This window comes from Polypterus senegalus, chromosome 14 (genome assembly GCF_016835505.1).
Source record: "Polypterus senegalus isolate Bchr_013 chromosome 14, ASM1683550v1, whole genome shotgun sequence".
In the NCBI taxonomy this organism is placed as follows: domain Eukaryota; kingdom Metazoa; phylum Chordata; class Cladistia; order Polypteriformes; family Polypteridae; genus Polypterus; species Polypterus senegalus.
In genome coordinates, this window is record NC_053167.1 from 9,538,772 (window position 1) to 9,553,946 (window position 15,175).

The following is a 15,175-nucleotide window of genomic DNA, read 5'->3' on the forward strand; positions in this document are numbered from 1 at the left end:
AAAGATTATACTGGAGTTGTTTTTTTTTTTCAAAAGGTTTTAGGGCATAACTAGACAAGTGGTGTGGAAACATGGGGAAGGAGTACATTAGGTAAGCTAAATTGCATTTTCTGTATTAAATATATTGGAGATCTACATTTAAATTCATTCTTGTTCATCGTGGCACCAGAGTTCAAAGAAATGGCTAGGCATGCAAGTAAGAATTTCACTGAACTCTGTATATGTTACTCACACTCATCTTACTGGGTACAGCCATGACTTAACCTAAGAAAGGAACCAATAATATGCGGAAAAACACTTGGTCACAAGAAGAAACTTCCAAAAACATTTCAGGCTGTCACTAGGCCATGAAGTGAGTTCAGTTTTCACCAGCTATGAGACAGCAGTGAAAACTTGTACTCTGCTGGGACGCTCATAATAACAGCATTGGACTCCTTAATTATCCTGAAATAACCCTAAACAGTTTTACAGTTTGTGAAATGTACAAGCAAGCGTAGGTTACACAATATTAGCTACAAATAATCAGGATGCCACATCATGTGCAACTATTTCTTTATATTGTTCACTGCATTTTAAGAAAAAATAGATTTCAAAGAGAAAGAGTGGAGTTAAGCAGCAGTACTAAAGTAACAGAATATAATCCTTAGTAACATATTTTATTTATGCAAGAATCGTTGGATTATTTTCAAACTAAAAATATAACTGTCCTATTATTGAGCATTTTAATTAGACTATGCACCTGGCCTACTTAAATACTTGGTTTTAACTTGCAGCAACAGACACTGAGATAGACACATCTTGTTTAAGTTAGTCCCCAGTTCCCCGAGGAAAATACAATATTATGTGATTCTCATATATACAGAGACCAAGTGATAGTTTACTTTGTCTGGGCAGGCTGCCATAAGCACTTCTAGGATAGATGACAAAATGAGAGCATTTACATCATGAACAGAAATTAGAACATAATCTAAAGTCACTGGGAAGTGAACAGAAGCACAGAGAAAATAAATAAGCATCTATCGATTTACAGACGGCAAAATGACAGTAAACATCAATATAATTGAACAGTACAGCCACAGACCCCAAACCACTAGGCACTGATGCTAAATGAATTGACAGCTCCTAGCTTTCAATGCCTTCATTCTGTCACAGGCAGTAATAAAAAGACATGAAGATCTGCAAATGATGCACAGTGATCAAGACCCTCAGACAGCTTTACAATCCTTAATTCCTCCACTAAATGCTTTTGATTAGTAAAGATCGTCTCTTCCAAAATCCACAAGACAAAAAGATGGAGGGTTCATTTACTTGTTCCTTTTAGAGAACTTAAAACACTGTTTTGTTTTCTGATTTTGCTTTTTCCACTTAAAAGGGTCAAATGGAGTTGGAGCTTATCATAACAACATCTGGGATCAAGTGGGACACAGCCCTTTGATGGGCTCACAATTTCACAATTAACTGATTTAGGGTCAGCAAGCTACCTACTCTGCACTAATCTGGGATGATTTAAGAAAACTGAAGTACAGTTTAAAAAAGCAAGGCAGTCATGGAGAGAATTTTCAATGCCCACTCTGACTGAGATTCAAACTGGGTCTCAGGAGCTGTGAGGACAAGCAGTTAGCTACAGACCCATTTAAATGGATTTTTTAAAATTTTATTCAAGAAAGAATTAAAGACCATGTCATCCTGCAAATGAAAGACAGAGGCTGTTTTCTGTTTTGCAAGTAAAGGAAAACATAACTTTATACTAAAGGAAAGTGGGTAAAATGGTGTACAGTAGCATGCAGTCACGGTAACCTGAAAAACAAAACTATCTAGTGTTTTAAAATGTTCACTCCATGAAAAACAAAAACATGTAAAAATAAAAATTAAAACAAGCCAGCCACCAAAAAACTAGTGTGGTGCTGAGGTATCACCCATTGCATGGCTGCACTCGGGTCCTAATCTGGATCCTGAGTTGGTTTGTGGTGGGTGCGGCAATGCACTGTATCAGTGCGTGCTCCTAACTTCCTCCTCCTCAAACAATTACTCCATATGATTAAAATGGGTTTGGATAAATAAAACATACCAGGAATAGATTAATCCTAGCTATGTTATATGGGTTGGAGACAATGGCACTGACCAGAAAGCAGGAGACAGAGTTGGAGGTGGCAGAGTTAAAGATGCTTAGATTTGCATTGGGTGTGACGAGGATGGATAGGATTAGAAATGAGGACATTACAGGGTGAGCTCAAGTTGGACGGTTGGGAGACAAAGTCAGTGAGGCAAGATTGTGTTGGTTTGGACATGTGCAGAGGAGAGATGGTGGGTATATTGGGAAAAAGATTATAAGGATAGAGCTGCCAGGTAAGAGGAGAAGATGAAGGCCTAAGAGAAGGTTTATGGATGTGGTGAGAGAGGACATGCAGGTGGTGGGTGTAACAGAACAAGATGCAGAGGACAGAAAGATATGGAAGAAGATGATCCGCTGTGGCAACCCCTTACGAGAGCAGCTGAAAGAAGAAGAAGGAATAGATTAATCCAGTAGGCTAGTGTGCCTGAAACTGAGTAGTCCATTATTGTGCATGGATATTGTCCTTTCTGACTATAAAACATAAAAATAATTAAATTGTGAATTTAGGTACTTTATGTAAAGCTTTTTCCAAGTAATAGAATACATTAACATATTTGGTATAGACTTTGTTTCTCCTAGGTTATGATGAATGAATCCTGCGATTTTTCAAGTAAGGAAGACAAAATTTTTAAAGTATAGCACATGCAAGTAAGAATTTCACTATACTCTGTACAGTAACAACAATGACCCTATAAACCTATAATATTTAGAAATAAAAAAATACCAAAAATAAAAAATTAATTACAACAAATATACAAAAAATCTCCAAATGACATAATCCAATTCGAGGATGTAATGGTCAGAGTATAATCCAGCAGCACCTGCTCAAGGAGGGAAAATGGCCTTGAATAGGGCAGGCAATCCCTGGGCCCACTCTCACACACACTCACACTCACTGAACGTGGGGCCAATTTAGAATGTCCAATAAACCTAAACTGTAGCTGTTCTGAGATATACGATGAAGACTGGTATACCCTTGAGGGAAACCCATCAAAACATACAAAGAAATTTAAATTTGTTTTCTGGTTGAATTACATCATGATACATCCCTAAGCTCACATTTTGCACTGTGGTAACTGCTGGTTGTCACCCACAAACCCATGATGCCTGGATTACAAAGCTTCTCAGAAGCAGTTTCTCTACAGTAAAAGCAATAGAAGAACTGCCAGTGGTCAGCCATAAACCTGCGACATCTGAATTACAAAGCCCCTCAGAATCAGTTTCTCTGCAGTGAGAGCAGTAGGAGAACTCCCATTCTCAGGCACACAAAGACTGGATGGAAGCACTGTGCCCACCACACCTTTAAGGACAACACTGCCACTACAAAACTTGCAGACAACAGGCAGGTGTGAAATTTTAACCCAGGATGTTCAATCCATGAGCCCATACTCTCAAAAATTATTTAAATTTAAGGTAAAATGTATTAAACACACTTATGTACACATTCACAAAAAGCCAATTTTTAGTCACCATTCAACACCAATGAACATTTTCAGAAGAGGCAAGAAGCTGCAGCCCACTGAGAAAAACCCATAAACTATTGGGAGAACATACAATCTCCATATAGACAGTGACTGGGCTGGGGATGTATATTCTTTTTACTGTAGCTATGACTTCTTCAGCCACATGCTTATAACATGACAACAAAATATGCAAAACAAGAATTTTTGCTTGCTTATTGTCTTAAATTAAAATAATTCATTTTGCACATTACTATTATAAAAGATGAATGTAAAACCTTACTTCTAACTACCTTAACAGTGTACCTGCAAGAAAGAAAGACAAACAGCTTACTGCATTTTCATGAACATGTTTCCCAGTTTTCTTTGTAGAGTTGAATTATACTGAAGCAGCATCCCTCTGGTGGAAATTCTTGGATAATGCATCAGTGAACAGACACAACCAGACAACATTTCTTTCAAAATACTACTACAGAGCCATTGTTCTGTGTTTGTGATAATAAAAAACACAGACATTCACCACTAAAATCATGTGTGTATATTTTTACATCAACATGAAACTGACCTCAATGTTCTAGATTCCTGAATGTCATAATCTGAGTTGCAATATTCATTAACAGGTGTACCAGGAGTTGACTACCATGTAAATTGTGACTGTTAGGTGGCTTGAATACATCATTAAAAAATGATCCAATTTAATGTAATGACATCCATAAAACAAGAATAATACAATAAAATAAGCAGGGCTTAAAAAATACCTTGTTTTTAACAGTAAATTCAAATGATCCACACCCAACAACCACCCCCCCAATTGTTTGCATTTAAAATATTCTAAGTGGCTCCTATAAATATTGGAACAGTCCCAGAACCAGAACAAAAACTTCAAGATCCAGGAGTAGAACAGTGCTGACAGATTAGAGAGATGAGGAGGTGGGTATTATTACATGTATAGATTACTTCTTGGATCTTGCTAAGAGGAATTTTAATAATTATATTGAAATATCATTGGTTAAACTGTATTCTTTGTAGCAACACTGTATACAGTGCTATACCTTGTTTTACTTCAAAAGTATTTAATGAACCTCTTTCTAAGTAGCATAACATTTTCCTGCCTGCTTAGTACAATTCACTGCATGCCGGTCCTGGCAAGATCAGGCACAAAGCCAGGGCTTTACATAGACGGGGCATCTGTCCACCACAAGGCCAATGTAGAATTGCCAATTAGCCTAACTGGCACATCTTTTGGTCGAGTTCCACAGAGGCAGTATGTGCAAGATCAAAGTCAAAATCACTAGATCGTTGAGGCTAATCTCTGTTCCAATGTGTCATCACAGAATAAGATTTTATTTTCAGTTACTTACATGCTTGGTGTTAAATCCATTAAAAAGTTTTCACTGCAGGGAAAGACTTGACTGAACTTATTTCTGCCTAAACAGGTTCATACTACATGCTTAAATTAAATGTAATGGTATCAGAGTAGTTCTTCAGAGCATTGCCACAGGGGAACATTTTTTTTTACTTAAAGGCTGATCCACATGAAGGTTCCAGAAAAAATCTTTATTTATTTACTGTATATACATAAACGGCTCCATACTGAAAATAACCATGATAATTAATCATAATAGATGGTAACAGATTTGTGAAATACCAATGGCACATGATTTTAAAAGTTATTTTGCTGTATACAATAACATAGGATAAGTCTGTTTTCTTAATATGTTAATGTCATGCTAGGTAGCCTAACATAAAATAAAAGTGTTCAGTTTCTTTCCACATATTATGACATTTTTCAAAGCACAAAGTGCCAACTTTATTTGTAAAGAATCCTTCCCAGAATGAAATGGTGCTTGGTCAAGTAATAGTTCTATGATTAACCATACGACCCAGTAGAGAACGATAAGTGGTGATTTGGGTGGAGTGGTGGCTCTGAGGCTAAGGATCTGTGCTGGTATCCCAAAGGTTTGAATCCCTGTCACTGCCAAAAGAAATCCTACTCTGCTGGACCCTTGAGCAAGGCCCTTAACCTGCAATTGCTACAGGGGTGCTGTACAATGGCTGACCCTGTGCTCTGGGTATGTTAAAACTAACAAATTCCTAATACAAGAAATTGTATAATGTGAAATAAAGAACAAAAAAAAAAAGTGACATTAAAAACCATTATTTCAAGAGTGTATATGTTTTAAACAAAACGTCAACGCCACCTCGTGTCACTTCTTACCAGGTGCATGACAGTTACATGCTAAGTGCACATGGAAAAGTATAGAAAGCCCCCTCTAAAATGTGCTTTTCTAAATTTCCCAACAAGGCTAATTTAGCTCTGCCTGATTTAGTACTCCCAAACTGTTCCACATTTTACTCAGTTGAAATGTCCCTCTTGTAAGCTTTTGCTAACATAATTCATAGGTCTTGCAAAACTGTGCTGAAGCTTTCTTCACATTTGCTCTACAGGTGTGGCATAGCTTGAAGAGATCAGACCGTACATAGAAAATTCCACTCTTGGGCAATCATCTTTAACAAACCTGAAACTTTTTATTGGCAACCAACCTTACAAATATTCACTTTGGACTAGCAGGGCCATTATTTTGAAAAACATACCTCTGTGTTCTAAATATCTCAACTAACTGTTTACCCAGTTTCTGTGGGTAGTTAAATTATATTCAGCCCCCTGTAAATGCTTTGCCATGAAGCTCTCTCTCACACTCTCCTGATCCATGATCCATTGTACCACCTACATTGTGCTCCCTACGTCAGATTGTTACTAAAAATATGTATTTCAGTTGCCAACTTGTTTAGATAGATAGATAGATAGATAGATAGATAGATAGATAGATAGATAGATAGATAGATAGATAGATAGATAGATACTTTATTAATCCCAAGGGTTTATTACTTCTGGGTTAGCGTTTGTCGTGTTTCATCACACCTTTACAATATATTCCTGGACACTGATTATTATTGCACAGTTATACAAGGAAACTGATCTGTAGACTCCAGAAAAATGTAAGAACATTCTTATATTTGCTAAAAAAAAACATGTTTTAGGATAGCTATTTTATATATAACTTTTTAAATACTGCATATTGTTCACAAAAACAACCTTGATGACAATTATGTTTAGCCTCAGGCCAGGCAGTTTGCAATTTCACTGTTTCTTGGCATAGGAAATGTATTCTATTCAAGCAATTACACAAAAATGCAATATGAGCGGTTACTGCCATGGTATTGAGTAGTCTGTGCTGCCATATCACAGAGAAACCAGTTTTTTTTTTGGTCAGATAGCCTCTCTGTATCAAACTCTATTTCATATCTACAGTAGTTAAACCATGAAAGGTGTATAATGATAACTTGTGCTTTATTTTGAAAATGATGGTTTGTTTTAGACTACAGTGCTCCATAGATTAGTTTTAGCTCCCTAACAGGAAAGAAAAAACTCATAACATGTAAATAATTTTTACCACTAGCATTGTTCTTTGTTTAAAATATTCATATTTCATCAAATTGCCTCATCCCACTCAAACACTTGAAACTTTTTTCATTTTCCCTAAATCTTTGTAGACTTGAATCTTTTCCTTGTTTTGTTTTTCGGCTTTTGCTTCAAATATTAATTTATGATCATTTGCCCATATTTACAGTAATTAAAGTTTTTGAGAACCTAAACAAGGTTGTTATCTTTACAACAGTGCATTTTATGTAGATTTTCTGTTTTTTTGCATGGTGTTTTTATCTAATGTATTATCATATGTGTAATTCGGTACCATGTTCAGCCATTGTGAATGGCAAATGTACTATATGAAGTACATTGAAATAAGTATATAATCCATCCTGGAAGACTCCAGGGAAGCAAACTAGCCATCAACCTTTAACAATACCATCCAGAATGGACACATAATGGCTATAAAGTGTCTATTTTTAATAACATCTGAGTGTTTTATATAGTAGAGTTTTTAAGATTAAACTGTTGGTACCAGATGTTTCTGCTATTTTGTGCATGCTAACTGATCACTGCAGATTTTTCAAGATGTACTTTTTCATCATCATCTTTATTCATTTGCATTCTATCTATAATTGTTTTTGGACTTTTGTACATTTTTTTCATTTTTTATAGCAACTGATATTAATTTTGTCATGCATTTTAATTTATTATTGATAAACTAAAATGTAGAAAATAAATGTATTTTTACTTCTATTAGCCATGTATTAGAATTACCAATTTGCTAAAATCATGGCAAATAAATGAATACAGTGGGTAGTCGAAATTGATCAAGAACTTTGAAGAGGAATCATTTTACAGCAGAGAACTTTTATATGTTAAAATGTACATTTACACCCTTAATTGAAGTTTAATCTCTAGCAAAACATAAATGTTCAGCAAAACCAGTGGTTACATATCTATAAACTTTTGGTCATTTATTATCAGTGAAATTGCACCTTTTTAAAAGATATTAATATGTTTTTGTTTATAAGAATTACTTAGAAACTCTTTGAATTGTTTGTTTTTAATAGTCCCTTCCTGACTCACCAGTTTGATAAAACCATCGCTTATGATATGCCATTCAACTTGTCTTGGTGTCTAGTTACACAAGATGCCAAGCTTTTTGGGTTAACCCAGACCCCAATTCTTGGCCCACTAGACCCCAAAAACGTCCTCACAGGTGGCGCAGTGGTAGTGCTGCTGCTTTGCAGTAAGGAGACTGTGGAAAACTGTGGGTTTGCTTCCTGGTTCCTCCCTGTGTGGATAGTGCTTTGAGTACTAAGAAAAGCACTACATAATTGTAATGAATTATTATATAAATGTAATGAATTATTACTAATTTTTAGGACATTTTTGGACCCTATTTTGCTTAGGAAATTACACTCTTATGCTAAAGAGTAAACCAACAAGTGTCGTCAGCAAAAAAAATCAGAATGACTTGAAGCAGGGAATGTCACATCACCCGACCCCAGGGATTTGTTTCCTTTATGGGATATGATAGGCCAAATTTACTTTTACACAAATCCTAGACAAAAATGGGGATTGGTAATTCAGATGTGTGGAGTGGGTATTTTATGCGATTTTGAAGTTACTGACCATAAATATTTTGATACTTTTGAATTTTTACTGGTGGTCCCAGAAAATAAAAAAATGATAAATTTCAAACATATGCACGTGGGGTATCTAAAAGTCAGTGACTATAATTATGATATTACAATCGAGATTATTTAGACTTAACATTTAAATTGAAGCACACAATGTAATATTTCGAGTATTTGACGCAAATATTGTTTTCTTGTTATGTACTTTAAACGTTTTTACTAAATCATCACATTTCTTGTAAACATCCTAAATTAGAGCGGTTTAGGTTAATTCAGGCATTTTACTCTTAATAATATGTTTGTATTTTGTGGGAGTTCAGATAAAACGATGCTACTCACTTTCAAAAGACACTTTAGTTTAAACTAATTTTACTAGTACGGTCTTAATCGGGGATTAAATCGGTATACTATACAGTATATCACGAGTAACGTTTTACACGATAGATTAAATTAACAAAATATCTGGACAGCTTGTCAGATTTTTAAAAAAAGTTGGTTTCTCGGCAGTTTCCCTTCTCCACTCCTTGACACATGCGAATGGCACTTGCTAGAATTTTCGGGGAACTAGAGCAGTTTCCGGAGCGGCGCGTACAGTTTGATCTCGCGTTGTTTGATTTATCCGCCCAGAAATACCCCTGCGTGAGAAGCACGGAGACCCCGTTTATCGTTTGTTTGCGTCCGCCATTTTAGAATCGGGTAGATTCAGGAAAGAGGGTGAGGAGAGTGAGAGAGCGACCGAGTACATGCGAGTTACAGTCAAGTGGAGTTTTTTTTTTTACCCCCACAATTTATTGAGTAGTTTACATGTTCAATGAAAACAGCCTTGCTGTTTATATGAAGAGTTTATAAGCGGGTTGGATAAAGCTAACCTGAATTTAGAAATTACATAACAGGGGCCTTGTGGATATCCAGTACGCTCGAAACAGGCCGGCTGAAAGAAAGGTCTAGAACGAACTGCACTTCGAGAGGCTTGTCAAGGTATGTTTTTGTTCTTGTTCGAAAAGTAAAATTAGATGAAGGCAATTGAGCTATTAGGCTATTAAAATATTGATTTCGTGTTTGTAGCGCCATTGCTGTATGTTACGTAATCGTAGCAACGAACAACTCTGGAGTTGAATTAATATTTCATAATTGGCGGAAAGAAAATCTCGCATTGTGTTAACACGTTGTAATCCCTCCACTAGAACGTAAACGCAGGGCGTCAAATGGTGTGTTAATATTTTTCTGTATCCATCAGACCGCTTAGAATTGAATTTAAGGGCGTATTTAAGTATCCGCACGTTTTGTGTTCCTCTAATGTAGGAAGTCTGTAGACCTTCGTCGACTTTAAGCTGCTTAAGGTTTTATGTTACTTTGTTGTAAAGCCTTCTGGTTATAGTAGGTGCGTTTGGATGTTTCGTGTTATTTTAGTATTTTTTTTTGTTTTTGTCAAATAACACAAGGCAATGTTTTGTCCTCGTGAATCTAGACTTTATCAACGTGTAGCCTTACCTATTGCGTAAAGCCCTCCATGGTAATGAAGAAAAGGCCTGCTTGAGGCCTATGTTTTTCCAACTTTGCGGGATATTCACGTTAACGTCTTTATACTATATACAACAATTTAAAGGTCCACAGATAATGTAACGATCAACTGATGGTGTCTGTTAACAAAATCTTGAGTTTGTATGAGTGTTAGCGAAGTGATCGACAAATTATACATTCAAACACTTGTGATTCTACGTTTTTATCACGCCAAACCCAAATATCGGCCGCTTATAGTAGCAGCTTTGTTTAGTAGCGCCGCGAAGTGAATTTTGCTTATTTTTAAGTTAAATAAAATACTGAATTAAGATATGCTGTTTTTAACCTGTGTTTTGTGGTGAGCACCAGGTAATCCTCAAATAATTTAGTGATGTTGGTTTTCCCAAGTTTTAAATATACAGTATATAAAGTTTTTTTTTTTTTTTTTACCTGTTGGATAGTCGCGGGTGATTTTACAACTAATTCCGTCACAGAAAGGAAATTTGAATAGCTAGGCATAAGAAAGCAACGGGCCTGTGGTTGTAATTATAACAAGTAGTAATTTATTGCCTAGAACTAATTAAAAGCAGCATTTAGATGGTTTATACTACCTTTTTGTTTTCAAATTGTAAAATTGTTTGTTTCTTGAATTCGTTTCTTAGAAAATTCCTCAATTTCACGACGGGTGAGAAGAATCTGTCAGGACGATTACATCTGTTCTCCACGCGTCATTTATTAGTATGTTTTTGATGAGAAATTTTGTTGGCGCGTCTTTACTGAAAAGTACAAATTGAAAGTTATTTTGGTAAATTTACAGAAAATTGAAATCAAATCTGATGGAATCGTCTGAGAACTCCCACAGCATTCATCCAGCTACCTCATTTAATGATGTAATTTTTTAGTGTCGTTTTTCATGTGCACCGTACACCCACCTGTTTCGTCTTGTGTTTTTTGGGCTGCAGGAGAAAAGTGCGCTACCTTGCTAAAAAGGGGCTGTGCAGAATGGACACTCACAAATCCTGATTTTTTTGATGGGAGACCTCCTCGGTGAAAGGACACGTTTAAAACATGGTTTACCAAGGCCAAGAATGCAGTGATGCCAAACTAAGATTGCGGCAGCAACTTCACGTTTTTATTTCCTGTTTTCCTCCCCCAAACCCTTATAGTCTGTGGTTGCACAACGTTTTGCATTGCATGTTTAATTTTGTGTGTATTCTGAAGAAACGGTGTTTTTATTAAGTAGATTAAGTTCATGTGATTGATCATCACCTTTTTGTCCCATATACTGCAATGTTATATTATTATATATATGCTAAATGTGATAACTTGTTTTTTTATTTCTAGGGTGGCTGACAAAATGGCAGATGATTTTGATATTGAAGCCATGCTTGAGGCACCCTATAAAAAGGTGTGTAAACAAATTTTTATGTGCCTTAATTTGCCAATGTTCTTGTTTACGAAAATTAGCTCTTTTGAGCAGAAACTTAAATTTAATACACTACACAAGAAACTACTGCTGTTTTATCAGATAAGTGCAATCCCAGTCCCTCTTGTGTGTCATAGTTTTGCACATTGATTTTTTTGTTGATTTTTATTTGATGTTGTGATTTGTTGCAGTAGTTTCAATTCAGAATTATGAATAAATGCCCATCTATCTCTCTTTGTAGACTTGCCTAACGATATCTCACCTCTACTCCCATGAATTCACCTTTGATTCCAGTGTGAACTGTCAAACAGTAAGGTAGTAATTGTGCAACGAATCGCTGTACTGTGGTCCCCTAGGTAAAAAAGAACCTCGGCAAAGAACATCCAAGCACCTGTTTGATAGCAACAAGGTGAATGCAATGGATGAGGAAACACTTCCATTTAAGATGAAAGAAGAGACAGTATTCATACTGAAATTATACAGGTTTGATAGGTAGATAGGATAGAATTAACACTCCCTGATAGTATGTGAAGCAATGATTATTACATTGTTGGATTTGAGAAATGCTGAAAACTATTTATATGGATTTCATGGCTTCAAAATGTAAAGTATTTCAACCGACTAAATATAACCTTTTGTATTTTTGGACAGATTATAATGAAACTAATTGCAGTTTATTCGTGTGCATAACTTGAAAAACTGAAACAACGTTTAGAAGAGATTGTTATTAAATTTCAATGTCTGAGTGTGTGTTAGGTTTTTGTTTTCATTTGTTTGTAAGAGGGTAATCTTAAACTGTGGATACTGTCTCTTTTAACCCTTTCATTTGTATATTCTTAATAAATGTTAAAGATTATACCAGTAAAAGGGTTGGTGAACATTTTCAGTTAAAACTTTGCATGTCTAACACCAGTTAAAAGACCTATAACAAGTCGATTGTCACAATAGGCTATTCCCAATGTTAAAAGTTTAATATTATACTTCCTAAAACATCTACCAGCTTATGCTAGTCCAGTACTTAGTAATTTTTAATGTTATTTTCTATCATGTTTTTAATTTTGTATGTGAAACAAAACCATTTATATTCAGCCCTATTTACTATTTGGTTTTGTTTGTTTATTCCTTTCTCATGCTTTTCTAATTCAAGCATATTTTTTCAAAAGAAAATAGCTATGTTAATTAAATAGAAGCTAACCACTCAATTTAAAATATGCAGTGATTTGTAATGTTTTTTATTCATTTCACAAACATTTAACTTGTCAATACAAGCCATTTACTACAGAGTTTAGCTTGTGTCAAGCACATGCTGTTTTGTTTGAGAGGCATGCTTGAAATATTTTCTTGGCATTCCACTGCATGCTATTCTTTTTGAGGCTGAAAAACCTTAAAGCATACAGTTTTCAATTTCTTCACATGAAAATGCATTATTTTCAGTAGGCCAACATAACTTGGCATTTACTAAGTAAGGGTGAATGATTTTAGTTGGTGACCCCTGTCCCACATAGAGTTGTGGTTTAATTAGTAAAACAACCAATGTCACCAATTAATTTAGTTTTAAGGGGCATACAATGTTTTGTAATATATGTGCTGAAAATAATACAAGACCATGTAAATAAGGCTGAGTTTAAAAGGTTATTAAGTGGATGTTATCCATGAAACGGGCTTGAAGTAAGGGAGATGTTAATAGGTTGAACTAGTGGATATTGATAAATTTCTTGGGAGTCGACGTTACTAAGCAGTGTGAATCCCTGTTTGCTTCAGGGCGAGATGTGTGACAGAGGTGGCATCGAGCTCTTACAGTCCTCGAACGAAAATGGGTGAAGATCTCTGGAATGGCAACCATCACAGGAACTCGATTAGTGGCTTGCTGCTAGCTTGGCCACTTTGGTCTTAGGCAAATATAGCCTTGGTACTGAACAGGAGGGGTTGTTCAACCAATACTAAGCATTCAAGCACTTTTCTTGTTTTTTTTTTTGTTTGTTTTTTTTTTTTTTTTTTTTTTTTTTGTATGTTTATTTTACCAGATGTTACAATTGGCCACTTTATATAAGCTGCTGTTAGCCAAATATATTAAGTAAAGTAAAATATAGTAATGAAATGTAATATTGATTTTTATATAAAAGAAACTTTATACCAGTCTGATTAATCGAGCAGTCTTAATTTTCCATTAAATCCAATGTATAATTACTTTTATGTGCTTTTAAAGATCATATTGTTTTTTTTTGTTCCCATTCCCCCTTTCCTTTTGACGACTTGAAATGTTACCTCTTCGTCCTCATGATGTTCTTCTATCAACCCTGCTTAGGACGAGAACAAGCCAAGTAATGCCAATGGACACGAGGAGCGCAGTAAGAAGTATGTTGATTTTCCTATTAGAAATTTGAACTGTTTTAAATAGTATCATAAAAAACTTTGTGGCAAAGCTATTCCATTAGATCTTCTGGTTGGCATGTGAAAATGTGTTCAGAGGAGTATTTTACTGTTGAAACAAGGACATTTGTTATAAACTTGTAAGTAATTCACAGATCTACATAACCTTTTTAAGTTTGACTGTTCTAAAAATTATATTTCGCATTTTAGCTGTTAACATGGAAAAAGCAATTTCCCAATTTCAAAATTATTGCAATCATTTGTTAATGTACCAGAATATTTAGCTGCAAGGTAACCAGTTGAACTTGCCAATTTTATGAAAATTGGTGATCTCTCTTAAGGACGTATCTGTCAGGAAAAAGTTGTTAAGAAGGCAGGCTCTATTGTAGGAGTAAAGTTGGACAGTTTAACATCTGTGGCAGAGCGATGGGCATTAAGCAAACTCCTGTCAATCATGAATAATCCACTGCATCCACTTAACAGTGTCATCTCCAGACAGAGGAGTAGCTTCAGTGACAGACTTTTGTCACTGTCCTGCTCCACTGACAGACTGAGGAGATCGTTCCTCCCCCACACTATGCGACTCCAATTCCACCCCGGGAGTAAATGCTAACATTACTCAGTTATTGTCTATTTTTTTCTTTCTTTCATTTTTATTACTATTTTAATATAGTTTCTTTGTATCAGTATACTGCTGCTGTATTATGTGAATTTCCCCTTGGGATTAATAAAGTATCTATCTATCTAAAAAGTACACTTGGTGAAAAGAGCCTCTGCTGTAGATTTCAGGCAGTTGCAATACTGCTCTCCAAAAATCCTCAAATTGTTGGTTGTGGATATAACGTGTTAAGACATTTTGTTTTAATGTTCAGCTGTTACCAAACAGTCATGGTCCAGCTTCTAGGGGTTTTGTAGCCCTCTCCTTGTGTACTTGACATCTTTTGTGTAATTATTCTGTCTGTCTCACATTATGAACAGAGAGAATGTAGACGTTTTTTTGACCTACAGCATGATTTGGTTGAAGTTGCTGGCTGGCTGGCTCTCCTGTTGTAAGGATTGCCTCATTTGGATTTGTAATGTTTTGTGAGCAAATTGCTTCATTCACACAATAAATTCAGTCCTGACAAAGTTTTGGAGAAAGGACAAAAAAAACACAGACTTCGCCAAACTAGCAAGAACGTTCATCTGATAATGATCTAATCATGATTCCAGTGCAGTAGTGTATTGTGAATA

At 35.5% G+C, this 15,175-nt stretch overlaps 1 protein-coding gene across 2 annotated transcripts in view; it reads left to right on the plus strand.

Moving 5' to 3' along the window:
* Positions 1–9,326: 9,326 nt before the first annotated feature.
* rbm39a (RNA binding motif protein 39a) overlaps positions 9,327–15,175 on the plus strand; it is a 48,147-nt gene continuing 42,298 nt past the window's right edge. The window contains exons 1-3 of one of the 2 annotated variants that reach the window (XM_039734592.1): positions 9,327–9,624; positions 11,491–11,554; positions 13,878–13,927. In XM_039734592.1, the coding sequence (XP_039590526.1) occupies positions 11,504–11,554; positions 13,878–13,927 (101 nt within the window). In that variant the 5' untranslated portion in view covers positions 9,327–9,624; positions 11,491–11,503. The remainder of the gene's footprint in view (positions 9,625–11,490; positions 11,555–13,877; positions 13,928–15,175) is intronic. The other variant, XM_039734593.1, reaches the window with a different exon arrangement.